The sequence below is a fragment of the Nilaparvata lugens genome, chromosome 6 (genome assembly GCF_014356525.2).
Source record: "Nilaparvata lugens isolate BPH chromosome 6, ASM1435652v1, whole genome shotgun sequence".
Taxonomy (NCBI): Eukaryota; Metazoa; Arthropoda; class Insecta; order Hemiptera; family Delphacidae; genus Nilaparvata; species Nilaparvata lugens.
Window position 1 is genome coordinate 15,765,184 of NC_052509.1, and position 15,435 is coordinate 15,780,618.

The window sequence follows — 15,435 nt, forward strand, 5'->3', positions numbered from 1 at the left end:
CAATTATTCATGCAGACGTTTGATTTTTTCTCTGTCTGTCTGCTGCTGTGTGCGTTCGCCTTTAGTGTCAAGCTATGCGGAGCGTTTTTTAAGCGGTTCCAGACGGGGTTTTTAGAGTCGGCAGGGCAGGAAGTTCTCCGATTGGCTGATTATCAGCTGATTGGGTTGGCGTTCGGGAATCAGCTGATAATCAGCCAATCGGAGAGCTTCCTGCCCTGCCGACTAGTCTGAAAACGCCTGAAAAACGCCTAATATGGTCTCGCCTTTAGGGAAGCTTACCTACTACTTTATCATAGTTCACATAGAGTGATATATGCGAAGGTGAGTTCACACCTACGTAATGCCTAGTCCACATGTTGGCACAGTAAGCTGACCCAGCCTAATAAGGCCGTGGTAATGCTTAGTCAACATCTAGGTCAACGATGGCAAACCATCCATTCCATACTGGCCTTTTAGAACCTCATACCACCTGGTCCTATCATTTTTTTCCTTCTTTTCCTCCCCCATCCCATCATTTCATACCTACCGTCTATTTACTTTTCCTGATACCTTTTTCACCTTCTGAGGGATTGAAGGTTTTCCTATTACATGGATCACTATAGTTGGAAAACCTTTCAATCCTCCTCCTTTTTTGCACCACTTCTTTTATTTTGTTTTATTGTGATTGCTTGTTGTTGTTTGATTTGCATGTGTTCATTTTAATTTGTATATGTGCGTGTGTGTGGATAAATAAATTGAATTGGCGGTGGTTGTCATTGGATAAAAATGTTAATGCGGCATAAGACTAGGTATGCATTTAAATCGACTAAATATTGCGGCTTCATTAGCAGTAACTATATCTACACAATTATTCTGAAACATAAGGATTGTTTGACCTCTGCGGAATGTAGAACATGGAGCAGTTGGGCGGGCGGATGAGGTGGCCGGCATAGACGGGCCAAAGGCCACTGAGCACGCGGAAGAGGGAGGACTTGCCGCAGCCGTTGGGGCCTGTGATGAGCAGGTGGTCACCGGGTGACATGCTCAGTGTGAGGCTCGGCACCACCACGTCTCCGTTCGGAGTCACGATCGGCATGTCTCGCACACTGATGCTGCCGTCCACGCTGTCGCTTATCACACCTGCAAACAAATTATAACACACAGTTTGGATAATTGACTTATTGGTTGGAAAGACCCATGACCAGAAACGAGCGATACAAAATACATAAAACATTATAATAAAATTAATAAAAACAATATAAAAAATTGAAATAGGTAACCTTTATTTTTTTTAAAAAAACTTTATCCTTTTTTAAAGGATACTTCAAGATTTTTACATTGTTTTTATTAATTTGTTAAAAAGTAGCCCATGTGAGTGAAGTGTTTTTTATAAAACATTATACATCGTCAGCTACATTGTTGCACACTACTAGGAATAAGTGAAAATGGGTTAGGGAGACGGTTAAAGGTTAGGTGAGTGAAAGGTTAGGGGTTAGGTTTTTGCTTCTAAATGGCAATATACTGGCATTGTTTAGAAGTCACCCCTAAGTTCAACAGTTGAGCCCTGCACACACACACACATTTATAGTATTTATAGTACGGCAAAATATCGTACGAACAAAAATCGATGTGTGTGTAGCGAGCCTCAGTAGAATACTCCAGTGTTTGGTTTCGCTAAACTCGGTCAATTCATTTGAACATGGTCAAATCAGGAACGTTTGACAACGAGTTTACTGCAAAGCATATGATTCCTATAACTATAGTATTATCGATAATTCCAATGATAACCTTTCTATCGTAGCTGGCTTGACCATTTACGGTCTTGATGAAACGGGCATCCGGTAGCATAAGTATGCTATCTTTTCTCTAGGGTTATACTTAGTATTAACTACTATTTACAATAAATTAGGCTATGTGTCCAATAAATTGTTCAAATTATTGATTAATAATTATTGTTCAAATATGATTTTGTATTAGCTAGCAGCTCGTGAAGGAAAATAGAGTTGGAAAACAAGTCATACATAGAAACAGATATGGTTTAACATACAGAATAGGGTGTTGAAAGAGTAGTTTTTGGTCAAGAAATTTGACAAAGTATCTATAAAAAAATAATAATTTGATATGCAGTGTATAATAATACAGTATAACGTATTAGGGCACCCGAAAGCCCTATACAAGCAATGTTAACTAAATGACACATATCTCAAGAATGGTTAAAGATAGAGCCTTGAATTTTTTTTTATTCGAAAGATAATCAAAATATCTAGTTCCTACCACAGGTTTTTTCAAATCAACAATAAAAAAAAAAGTTATGATTTTTTTTCAAAACACGATTTTTTTCTCATAATTTTCTCATTCAATGTACTCTATTTTTTTTTTTAATAAACCTTGTCCAAAAATCTTGTGAGAGGAACTAGATATACACCTAAGCTACCTGTGTTACAAATTTGAGAGCTCTATCTCTAATAGTTATTGAGTTACATGTCATTTAGTGTTTGAAAATCAAATTTTTCAGGAAGCGAAGAAAACCAAAAAAATAGAATATTTGTTGTAACTCACAGATCAATATCCTCCTGCGCAGTAAGCTGGATTGTCAGGGTCTTCATCTGCTTCATAAAGGTCTTCCAGTCTTCTTTTCTGTACATTTCTTGTCTGCCTGATTTTCTTTTGGAGTTCCAGAGATGCCTTTTCTCCATTTCTTATGCGTTCTTTGTCCAGCCGCTTCATTGCCAGCACCATGTTTCTTCCAGCCTCCAAACCCATTTCTTCCATAACTTTCACTTTGGAAATATATCCTTCATTGAAAGACGAAACAGCTTCATATACACCTAACTCAAGGACAGGAAGGGTCACAAAAGTACGTTTTGGTACACGAGTCCAAATCAGATTGTTCAAGGACTCGTTGGGATTTTGCGTCTTGCCCTTCAAACATTTTTCTAGAAGTAGAGGATCAGCCAATGATTTGAATACAGGTTTTATCGCTGACATGATGATTTCAGGTATGTGGAAGTGGTTCTTGTGGTCATATACTGCATTTTCCATTGCAGCTTTATGGAATTTGCACCAGGTATTGGCATCCTTGGGACAAAGTTGATGGGTTGGATTTTCATTTGTTGACTGAACATGGAAATATGTAGCCCATATTGCTCTCTGCATATCTTTTACACTGTGAGTGTTCCTTCTTATTGCCACCCATAGAAAATTTGGAGTTTTTTTACTCTCTCACCTGTCAGACGTCCTTTTCCTTTGAGAGGTTTTCCGTCACTCAACTTTTCATTTCTCAGTTTGAAAAGTCGTGTCCCCATACGTTTTTGGATGTGGCCAATACACTCAAGTTTGTGTATAGAGACATCCTGACCATAAGGCTGTGCCTCACAAACTGCCTGATATCCTTTGGAATCTCCATCACCCAAATATTCGGTATACTTTACATTATACTTGGGCATGGAGCGGCTGAAAAGTTTGATGGCACCATCAATTTCCATCCCCCCACTTGTACCACGGTAGTTGGCTTGGCAGTCATCTTCGTGAATATTTTCAAGCCTTTGTGGGCATTTGCAATATTTTGATAAAGCACAAATATCTAGAACCTTACCAGTGTCCACTGATGTGAGAGAAACTATGCCATTTAGCGAAGAGAAGCCTCGCTTTTGCCAAGAGCCATCTAAAGCTACACACAGATTTCTATCATCACTGTTTTCAACACATGCTTCCTCAACTGCAGACTTCATCGACTCTTCACACACAGATTTCACAGTTGAAGTTAGGGCTTTCTCATGAAGGGAAAACATTGTCGGTGGAGCAGATAAGTTCATGATACCACACAGACTTTGAGCACTTTTATATCCTTTACCAATTGTTCGCATACCTAATATGAGCCTAAGGTTCAAGTCATAAAATGTATGACTTTTATTATCATCATTATTCACCTGAATAGGCCTATCAACTTTTTTACAGTTCTCAAATGTTTTTACAGATTCACAGTTCTTGCACAATATTTTTATTTGTGAAGCTAGGCCTACAATTGACTTCCTACTTATGTGTAGTGGATGATTACAAAACTTACAAACTGCAATGTCATGTAGCATCAATTCAAGAACGTCTAAATCAATTATTTCGTAGCACTGAATGTCATTTCTATCATTATATTTGTCAAGGTTCTGACTTAGTTTTATCTTTGAGCTGGAAGGTTGATAATGATCATGTTTTTCTTTCTGGATGGGTGTAGATGTAGCTGCTTCATCAGTTGATTTGGCTACAACTTTCTTCCGTTTATAAGACAAGCGTCTTGTTCCAACTTTCTTTTTATTTCCCATTGTATTACACAATAAAACTATAAAATGTACTTACAAATCACTTTGACTTTGTTTTTTTAGACACAACCAAACACCAAAAATCGAAAACTATAAAAATCGCATCCAACATAACCGCAAACCGCAATTCAATAACAACAACACTATTCACCTTCAACTACACATGTTCGTATCATTGCCAACATAACAATGTACATCATAGCGAAAGAATTGTGAAAATCGCTTGATGCATTCAAAAGTTATTTGATTTGATTTACATACCAAAGCGAAAACATGGGTCGCATTCTTCTTATGTGATAAATAAACTTTAGGATGTTGAGTGAGAGATACATTACAAAAACTAAGGAATAGCAAAACTATAAAAATAAATGATAATTTTGAATGAATAACCTACACAAGTGAAAAATTCAATAGTTACACTTTGAAAAATCAAATAAAATAATAATCTTGAATGAATTCTCAAGAGAATGAAAACAAAATTGAGATGTGATAAGTTATAAGTACTAGCCTTGTAAGAAGACATGAGCCTTTCGACAGCATCAGCTCCTGACAGAAGTAGATTCCTGGCAGTTGTGAAGTACTGCGTTCTCTCACTAATCTTGTCACCGGTTATGTCACTCTCACCATTCACTGCAAAACACAATATAATCAGCAATTGAAAGTTATTTTTCATGACAATGAAAATCAACTGAGTTAGTCTTTTACAAATTGAACATTCATGAACACTAATTTTTACAAAGTAGACCTATCCTAATACTTTCCTTCAAAATGTGCCTTGACGTTGTGCCACTGTAGATATTAGTATATGCATTAGATAAAGTATTTCATCAATACTTTCTGTTATTAGTTTCATCTATGGAATTTCCAACTACGACCATTTCAAGCTGTAAATGGTAATCAATTAACGAGATACCATATGTCATTTAAAAATGACAGATTGCAGAGAAACTAACATTTTCTTGAGGGGGGTATAAGACTATCAATTTTTTTATAAAATAAATTCGACTTACTTTTATCAAAGTCAATGCCACCCTATTTATACGCGTAAAAGAAATATATCATAAAATAATAATAATACTGAGGGTGGAGCCCACATAAGCTCTCAGGCTTGTGTGTGGGTAATGAGTGAGAGGGATGATGATGAGAGATGGCTAATTTTTAGGTAGTCGGGACCGACGGCTATCGTCTCCTCCGAAAAACGGGGTGGCCGTATCTATGTGATTTTGCTGTGGTCAAAAACTTTTTATCCCGGTCGAGATTCGAACCTAATGATCCACTATACTATCAAAGATAACTGATCAAAGATCTTTTATGAAATACTTTCTATTGTGATCCCCCTCCAAGGATAAGGTTTGTTTCGGCTTATAGAACACCGAGGTGCTATGTTTCCTGTTTTGCATAATACAAACACCATAAAGAAAATATAGCATACGAAGATATCCAATGGTATAGGTCGTTTAATGTTCCAAATTTCAAGCCGATATTTGTTAACTCAAGCCGATTACTGTCGACCATTGTCTATTATTACTGTTTTGGCCGGGTGAGACTGTAGGAACGACACGGTATGAGAGACTCACATAGATTCACGAAAGAAATACTAGGACTGTAGGCTTCACATTTGAAACATGAACGTCCTATACCATAGGATATCTTCTTGTGTTATCTTTTCTCTATGCTATTACACTATCGAAGATCACTAGTCAAAGATAATATTCTATATTGTAATATCCCCTCTAAGTACAAGGCAGGTTTCGGATTATAGAGCACCGTGGTGCTGAGTTTCCTTTTTTTACGTAACACTCTGTAAATCAGATGCTAATCTTTGATTGATGCAGGGATTCAATGCTGATACTTTTGGTTAGCTGTTACGTTTAGGTAAGTGTTACTTTTTACTTTCCTTGCCCTATTACCATAGGTAAGGAAAGTATTGCTTTCCGAAAAAAATTAAGGTACCCCAATTTATAGATTTCTATCCGTTTCAAGGTCCCCTGAGTCCAAAAAAGTGGTGTGTGTGTGTGTGTGTGTGGTGTGTGTGTGTGTGTGTGTGTGTGTGTGTGTGTGTGTGTGTGTGTGTGTGTGTGTGTGTGTGTGTGTGTGTGTGTGTGCGTCTGTGTACAGGATATCTCATCTCCCATTTAACGGAATGTCTTGAAATTTGGAACTTAAGGTCCTTACACTATAAGGATCCGACACGAACATTTTCGATCAAATGCAATTCAAGATGGCGAGTGAAATGGAGAAAATGTTGTCAAAAACCGGGTTTTTCGCGATTTTTACGAAAACGGCTCCAACGATTTTGATTAAATTTATACCTAGAATAGTAATTGATAAGCTCTATCAACTGCCACAAGTCTCATATCTGTAAAAATTTCAGGAGCTCCGCCCCATCTTTGCAAAGTTCGATTTTAGATTCCCAATTATCAGGCTTGAGATAAAACTTGAACAAAACATTTTTAGTAGAAAAGATTAAGCATGAAAAAAATCTCTACAATTAATGTTCAGTAACATTTCCACCAAAAATTAAAAAATAAGCACGAAATTCGAGAAAATGTTATTATTTCAATTGCAAACTGTTGGCAACTGTTGATTCTATTAAATGATTCACTATGAAGAGATAGCAGACCTCGTATGTCTCCAGCATTATTGTCCTATCACCAGCTGGCTCAGATCTTTGTTTATAAGTAGACTTGAGATGCGCGTGCACACTAGCGTCAGGTGATCAATTTTCATAACGGCAAGGAAAGTTGTGTGAGTGCGCCACACCAGATTTTTGGATTTGTAACTGTAAATTTTTGGTTACTATAACTTTTAGGTAACTGTTACTTTTTAGTAACTGTTGCAGTGATTGATTGCTCACCAGCTCGTGTAGCCATGATAATAGGAAGTGACACCATGACCATGCCTGTGCCGCTCCACACGTACTTCATGAGGAACTGTTCCAGCACCACATACCACAGTCGCTGCACAAATATCTTGTTCTTGTGCGCTACCAATGCCTGGTAGGCCTTCTGTAAGTGCGATAGCTCCACCTAGAAATATGAAAAACCACAATATTTTAGTTTAAAACCAAATCTTGAACAATAGATTACATAATCACATATATTTAGGTCCACTTTTCCATCTGAAGTATTTACATTTTGTTATAGTACTATGGTTATAGTTTTATTGAAATTAATAAAATAATAGGTTAAAAATACAAATTATAACAACTAGTTTCAGTGATCCACACCATCTTATTAATTTCAAAAAAATGGTACTATAATTCTATTTTTAAAATAAAAATAATTAGCCTGAATTCATACATTTTAAGTAGATACATTAAGATTAAATACATCAAGTATATTAGATATGCCCAGTTTCTTGATACAATCACAATTCATCATGGTCGTGGAATGAATTTGAAACGTTACAACCCTCATTATACTAATCATGGTGCTTGAAGTAGGCTATTCAATTGCAGACATCAAATAATAATTATTAATTAAACACTATAATATTGTCTAAAAATAATATGTACGTAATTTTTTGATAAATTCGTAATATTTTTAGACAATATTCTAGTAAAAAAAGTAAATTCTCATGGCTTTTGTTGGAGGGGAGTCCCTTGCGGGAAGGTCCCACCGCCTGAATATATAATTTAAGCCGTCAATGGGCCTTACGACTGTCATACTTCAGCCGGGACCGACAATTTAACGTGACCATCCGATAACACGGGAGTGATCTGGTTTTAAAACTTTTGGTTTTGAGAGGGTTTGAATATTCTAGTGTTTCTTTATGGATAAATATCACTATATCTCACCAAAAACAGTATCTGAAGGAATAATAGTTGATTGGAAAAAAATGAATCAACATTGCTTTCATGTAGTACGTTTGGAGTTTTAATCAATCAACAGTCAAGAATTTAAATTCTCCCTCATCTAATAACAAGTTTACTACTTTGGCGTCTGATGAAAGTTAATATGAATTTTAAATTGAAATACTCGCCACATACTATTGACTGGGGAATCTTCGAAAAGACAAGAGTCTCACTTAGCATTAATGTATTCAAAGTGAGTATTGTATTATTTTTATCAAGTAGAAACCACAAACCAACGGATTCGTGGAATCCTAAAAAGCTGAAAATACGGTGAAAATATGCATTTGTTTGAACAGAACAGTAAAATACAAAATGGTACACTACAGAAGCATATTATGGAGAAAACAAGAGAGCGAATAAGAATTGTTAGAAATGCCCAGTACAGTTACATTGAATTATAGAATACCACTGATTGCAAGCACCAACTACTTTCCTATCCATCATTATCGTTAAACTTTCTGCTTTACCATTTCCCCGGCATCTACTTCCTCTCTTCTATCTCTCTCTCTCTCTCTCTCTCTCTACTTGCTTCTCTATCCTTTATCCAAGCTATTTTTTTCCTCCAGTCATATTCCTTCTTCACAATATTCTTTTCCACCGACTCATTCTTCTTCTTGTTCGCCATCTTCTTTATCGTCTTTCCAAGTTTTTCGCCTTCCCCATTGTCTTCATTTCTTCCTCTTCCAATTCACCTTATTTGACCATTTCGCTACCGTCAATCCAATTTTTCGTTCTTCTTATTCTTCTTCTTATCCATCTCCCTTCTAAAATTCTTCGACCAACTGCATCCTATCATTATTTTGCAAGTACTGTAAGTGGATATCAGTGCAATTTCCATCTACTTCCAGCCACTTCGCTACCAAGTTTTCCAATCTTCCTCCTCTACCTCTCAACATTCCTTGACCACATCTATCATTATTTTGCACGTGAACATAAGTGAGTAATTGGAATGCAGGGGATTCAAAGATGATTTTCAGATGGGCACGATAAATTGGCAGTCCCGGGTGAAATATAAACATCATCAGGTCCATTGACGGCTAAAATATGTATCAATGTCCATGCTAGGTGGGATATCTTGTAAGGGAGATTTCCCATCAAATATATAAGTTTGCCAGTTTTTTCTAATCCAATAATTTAAATCTATGTACTAATAAATAGTTTTGTCCAAGTACTAATAAAAAAACGAATATAAATATAAACAAATAGATATCTAAATAAATGAATTAGTTGATAAATAAGTAAATACATAAATGATGAATAAATAAATATTAAAATTTATTTATTTATTCATCACATTGTGTGCAAATACTTAACATGAGGAAAGGCACAGCAGGTTCATGCCCAAAACTGTCTCATTTCCAATTTATACTATACTGTCCAAATGAAAATGTTCGTTATGTCACTTTCATTTCTCAAAATAAAATTTTCGCTCTTCAATACTCAGATAAACGAGCTAATTTTGAATCAAATAGATACTCTTAGAGTCTTTTTTAATTGATAACTAAATAGACTTGAATGAATGGATATCACCGACCTTGTGTCCGCCGTAGAAAGCGATTTCCTCCGCGTTGGTGATGACCCGGTTGTGAATGTGACGCAGATAGGCCTTCCGGTCTGCCTCCACGGCCACCAGGGCACCGAACTTCGGCGACAGCACTCGTAGAATTTGCGCCGTCAGCGAAATCACTATCACGGCTAGCAGGGGACCTGCGCAACAAAAACGACACAATTCAATAGAAACTTGACAAACAGTCAATATTTTCTATCAACAGTATATCTTACATAATTTGTATTATTAGTTTCAAGTTTCAAGTTTTTATTGGGCCAGTTTAACATAGAAGTTACATATAGCCACGTCACAATTCACATTGAAGAAACATACAATAAAATTGCACAGGTACAACAAATACAATACACAATAATAAATAAAACAGAGAAGTTAAATTGGAAACAAAGCAAATTTACAATTAGATCAGATAATTTAGTGGTCTCCTGTACTTGGGTATTATTTTAAATAGACAAAAAATCACATTAAATTAAATTAACTAAGGTGTTGTGATCACAAGTAATGAATTCTTCCACTGAATGAAATGGATTCACAATCAATCAGGATCTTAGCACTTGAAGAAAACGTTTATTTGGCAAGGATCTAACTTGAGTTGGTAGCAAGTTATGGAATTTGTACCCTATCACAGGGTAGCTCGACTTAGACTTTTCAAGTCTGCATCTGATGTATATCAAATCATTATTTATATAAAAAAAACAGCAATGGATGTCATACTATGATAACAAGTGAATACAAACTACTGTATTCAAAAATAAACATAGAAAATAATAAATCATTTATTATTTTTACCATCCAAAATAAAATTGCAATAAGTAGACAAGTAAGCAGGTGAAGGTCCTAATTCTCGAGGTTTGGAAATTGTAGGATGACAAGAAAGTCAGGAAATAAAAATTAAAAAGCTATTAGAAGATTTATTATACATACTTTACAGATAAGGAGATACAGGAAAATAAATATGCAATAGGAAAAGGGAATGCAGTATATTATTATTATTGGGAAATTTGAATTGGGAATATTATCAAATGGAAAATTGTAAAAATGTCCTAATATAATTTTCTATAAAATACTTTTATTGACGATTGTAGAGTAAGTTGAAGTTATAAAACATGTAAATGAAGCTTATAAATAAAATTGAGTTGAGAATTCATGTTGTTTCCAAACTGACCATCGAACTCTATACACTAAAGTGAAAAATGAATTTAGTGAAACAGAGACTTCTTTCTAAATAAGATATTATGATTTTTCAATCTCAAGCTATCCGTAATTAAAAATAATAAGCACTTTGAGTTTAATAATCTGCAAGTTACTGCGACTCACGCTGAAACAGCCAGTCACTGAACATAATAGATGATAATTATTTAATATCTGAGTTGCAAATCGTAAATGATAGATTAGTTTCACCAAACAATGACACAGCTCTTGGTGTAATTGCACCATATGTACCTCTAGTGCATCACTTCCTCATGTTCATAAAACCTTTGTTTTTCATGAAATGACACTGCGACCACAACTCTAAATGAATGATTCTGGAATGATTGATTGAGTGACTCAACTGTCAAGGTCCAGTACAATTAGAATCAATTTTACTGATTTAATGAGCTTATGCATTGGCTTAGTTCAAAGGCATGCTCAATTGTGTTCAACAGGCTTTGGAGAGAATATCAATCACTAGATTAGTAACTAGAGCATAGTGATTCAACTAGTGGCGATTGAAGTGACTTCCTAGTGCTAGATTATCCCAACTTAAACTGATAAAGCTGGGTTTACACCAATAATAAGGTTACACCTTATAAGGTTTACACCAAAGTTAATAACAAAATATTAATAACTTAATCCTTATAGATTCTATTAGATTGAACGGAGCTTGACAAACACATATGTTCATCATGTGTATGATAAGATATGTTCAATCTAATAGAATCTATAAGGATTAAGTTAATTAACTTTGGTGTAAACGCAGCTTTATGATCTTTTACAAACACAACAATCTCAGATTTGGAACTTAATACTGAAAATATTACAATATTATTATGTACAAGAAGAACTCCGATTGTGTGAGCCCTGAATAACTTTTTAAGGTACATCAAGGATGCGTAAAGTGAGCATGCTTATGAATGCATAGATTGCATCTATGTTTTACTTACAAGAACAAAGCATTTTTCTATATGTATACTGTTTCTAAAATTATAAGACAAGTTCCTATAGTATGGTTGATATTTTTCAGGTAATAATTACAGTCAGGTCTACATTATATTTTATTCATTTAAAAGAATCCATGTTTTCCTCATTATTGTTTGAAATTTTTAATGAAGTCATATTTTTTATTAGATACATATTTACATCACGACAATATTCAATCTTTTCATTTTGGTGCTGATCCATTTCTTTTTTTCATCTTCTAGTTCAGTCAAGGAGGACTGCATATACAGTATAATAGTTATTATATTCATGTTCATCTTCACTACATTCTTAGTATTTTCAAGAAAATTTATTCAAAGTATTTTCAATACTGTACTACATGCAAAGTATTTTATCGATCTCATGAGCCGGTACGGATAACTTATCTCAGGTCCATCCTCTTTCATTTCATCGATACCTATGTAAAGCGTTCTAAAAATTAGAAGTGTTCGTTTTTTAGTAAAGTTTTTTCAAGATAATTTCTATAATGATTGGAAATTCATCAAATGATGAAGAATCTCTAGGTGAGTTATGTCATTCTTTTCAAATCTCACAAGTTGTTGAACGTAATTGCCTCAATAACAACAATATTGCTCTTGAAATTTGAATGACTTTTCTACTTGAAATAAATATAGCTCTTCACCTTGAGAACAATTTTAATAGATTATTTTTTATTAATTTAAATAGCGCGCCATTTCCGGAAATCTGTTCAGTTATCTCTCAACTCTCGAGAGAATGACATCAATTTGCATTTTAAAATTGGCCTGGAATAGATTTCGGCCGTCATAAACGTCACAGGCTTCTGAAACGGCATATTTGTGGTCATTAAATCATCATTACCATGAAATTCTGTTGTGTTTCCACAGATAACAGCGCTCTTTGTTTCTGACAATTGTATGAAGTCAAGCATTGCAATTAAGAGTTTTTAAATTATTCTAGTTGGTTGCTCTTTGTTGAAGACAGAGAACGTTTTCAGAGTTGTCAAAACTCCTGTGTTTATTAATGTTCAATTCGTCTTCAAATCGAAACAGAATGTATCATGAATGAGAAGGAAGTAATTGTAACACAATTATTATTGTACGTAGTGTTTGCAACAGGTAATGTTAGTATGCATTTACTAAATAATTTCAACCATTGAGATAAATATGGATTTTAATTAAGATATAAGAAGTATTATAATACAAGTAATCTCGTATAATCTCGAGTAGATATCGTATAATAGATCTAACGGTTACTATTTATTCAATTTATTCAATCATTCAGAATTACACTACCAACAGAAAAGTGCCACAGGCTTACGCCCAAAACGATTCCAATTCTAATTTATTAGAATTATACTATTTAATAAATATTTAAATATTTTATTTTATCATAATTTATACTATTTGATAGAATAAGAAACATATTGAAAATGTATATTTCATCTTTTATCCGCTCGAGTCGTCAAATAAAATTAGATGGTACTATAGTAAGGTCCACGTTATAATGACAGTATTTGATCAACTTTGGTTCTGCTATCCTTGTCTATCATTCGACAAAGCCGGTGGTACTATCCTTTTCCAGGTCCACAACGATGCCAAGTATGTTTTTGACAGTGTAGAAATATAATTAATTAATGCAGAGAATCGGCATCGCTATTCTTTTATCTTTATCCACTGCCATTTTAACGTGGACCGCACTATAGTGAATTCTATCATAGACAAAAGATAGCATGAGAAGATATCCCATGGTACAGGTAGTTTATGTTCCAAATTTTAAGCAGATATTTTTAAACTCAAACCGATTACTGTCGACTATTGTCTATCATTACGTTTTGGTAGGGTGAGAGTGTAAGAAAGGCACAGTATGAGAGACTACAAGCGTCACATAGCTTCACTAAAAACAACTACTAGGACTATTGGCTTGAGTGACATTTGCAGCATAAACGCCCTATATACCATGGGATATTTTCCTGTGATATCTTTCCTCTATTATTCTATATAATAGAACTATTAAGTAGCCCTATAAAATGAATGAAAGATCTATGTTTTAATTTATAAATAAGCTAAAATTTCACTAGGTACTAAATACGAGTACAAGGTAGCCTAATTCGTATTTTTAATTCATGACTATCTTATACCTATTCATTATACTGATACTTTATAAAGAATAAATAATAACATAACCAGCTCTAATACACCTCTGTATTAGAGGTGCCTATTATAATAATCAAGATCTTTTTAGTTGTTACAGAGAAACACATTATAAAGTATCCCCCAAAAGGTAAAGTATCCTCAAATACCAATGTATTTGAATCTTCCTATGAAATCGTCCATCATCCTACGCTGACAGTTGAAAAATGTTTGGAGCTTTGAAAGCCATTGACAATCCAACATCCGATATTGAGACGTGTACTTGAAAGCCTAATGAGCACGCCTAACTTATATAATCTGTCGATTGCCAACAGCACTTCTGAACCTAACCGTGACCTTGAAAATATCTATCACAGCTCGTGTCTTAATAGATTGATTATAATTCATAATATTTCAATGTTATTAACATGTCATTTGCTACATATATTTTAATTGAAAGAGCTTTAAAACATACTTCAAAGAGGGAAGTGGAAAATATTAAGTGTAAATTTTACAGTAGTTATACAAATAAATTAAAATATTTCACATTAGTTACAGAAATATTATCTAATAATACGTCTTGGATTCGAAGTAGTGACTTGATAAGTCGACCATTAAACTAACGTTACTCTTACGTAAAACTTGTGAATGATAAGACTGTATTCTGGACACTAACAAATCATTCATTATCCTACAATGCACCAAAACACAATAAAACAGTTTTATAGAGACAAACTTCTTAACCCCATTATAGAGGTTATTATCGTTATTTGCTATCAATCATATAGTCGAAAGAGGAAAAATCAATGTTAATTTTACTTTTAATTAAATAATGGTTACAGGTTCCATTAAGTACATATATTTACATTTTACATTTACTGCTATAATGTGACTGGAAGTCCTAAACGTCCATTTTGTATGGATTTTGCATAGATTGTATGAATCTATTTTTTATTGAAGCAATAATTAATTTGGTGGCTTGAAGATGATGAAGAGGAATATATGTCAATATGAGGTCAATCGCAATGAACATAAGTACGATATACGAGAGAAAAATAAAAGAATCAAAAAGTGCAACTATACTTCATCTCAAAAGAACTGGGAGTAAGTCAATTAGGCTTTTCAAGTTTCTTCCCAAAAACGTGAAAACAATAGAAATCCACTGTTTTGAAAGGTATTTGAAGTTTTATTGATGAAGAGGTGCCTATAATATAATGTACATGAATTCTTTTATACCGTACTAATTTTAATGTCTGATTTTATATTTATTCGCATGATCTGAATATTGTTCTATGTTACTGCTGTAAATTGTATTGACTTTGTAGTGAGACTTTGTGTTTTTGACAATAAATGATTTGATTTGATTGATGTTACAGTGAAAAAGTTCACCTATTCTTCATGAGCTGAAGATAATAATATAAAACATTAAAA

The 15,435-nt window shown here is 34.2% G+C and overlaps 1 protein-coding gene across 1 annotated transcript in view; it reads right to left on the bottom strand.

The window, feature by feature from the left end:
• Positions 1-15,435, bottom strand: part of LOC111050071 (ATP-binding cassette sub-family D member) — a 62,067-nt gene that overhangs the window by 14,371 nt on the left and 32,261 nt on the right. Inside the window, exons 3-8 of the mRNA XM_039431364.1 lie at positions 9,683-9,855; positions 7,150-7,321; positions 4,711-4,922; positions 3,206-3,713; positions 2,623-2,915; positions 876-1,210 (exon numbers count right to left, since the gene is read on the bottom strand). Coding sequence (XP_039287298.1) covers positions 876-1,210; positions 2,623-2,915; positions 3,206-3,713; positions 4,711-4,922; positions 7,150-7,321; positions 9,683-9,855 — 1,693 coding nt within the window. The remainder of the gene's footprint in view (positions 1-875; positions 1,211-2,622; positions 2,916-3,205; positions 3,714-4,710; positions 4,923-7,149; positions 7,322-9,682; positions 9,856-15,435) is intronic.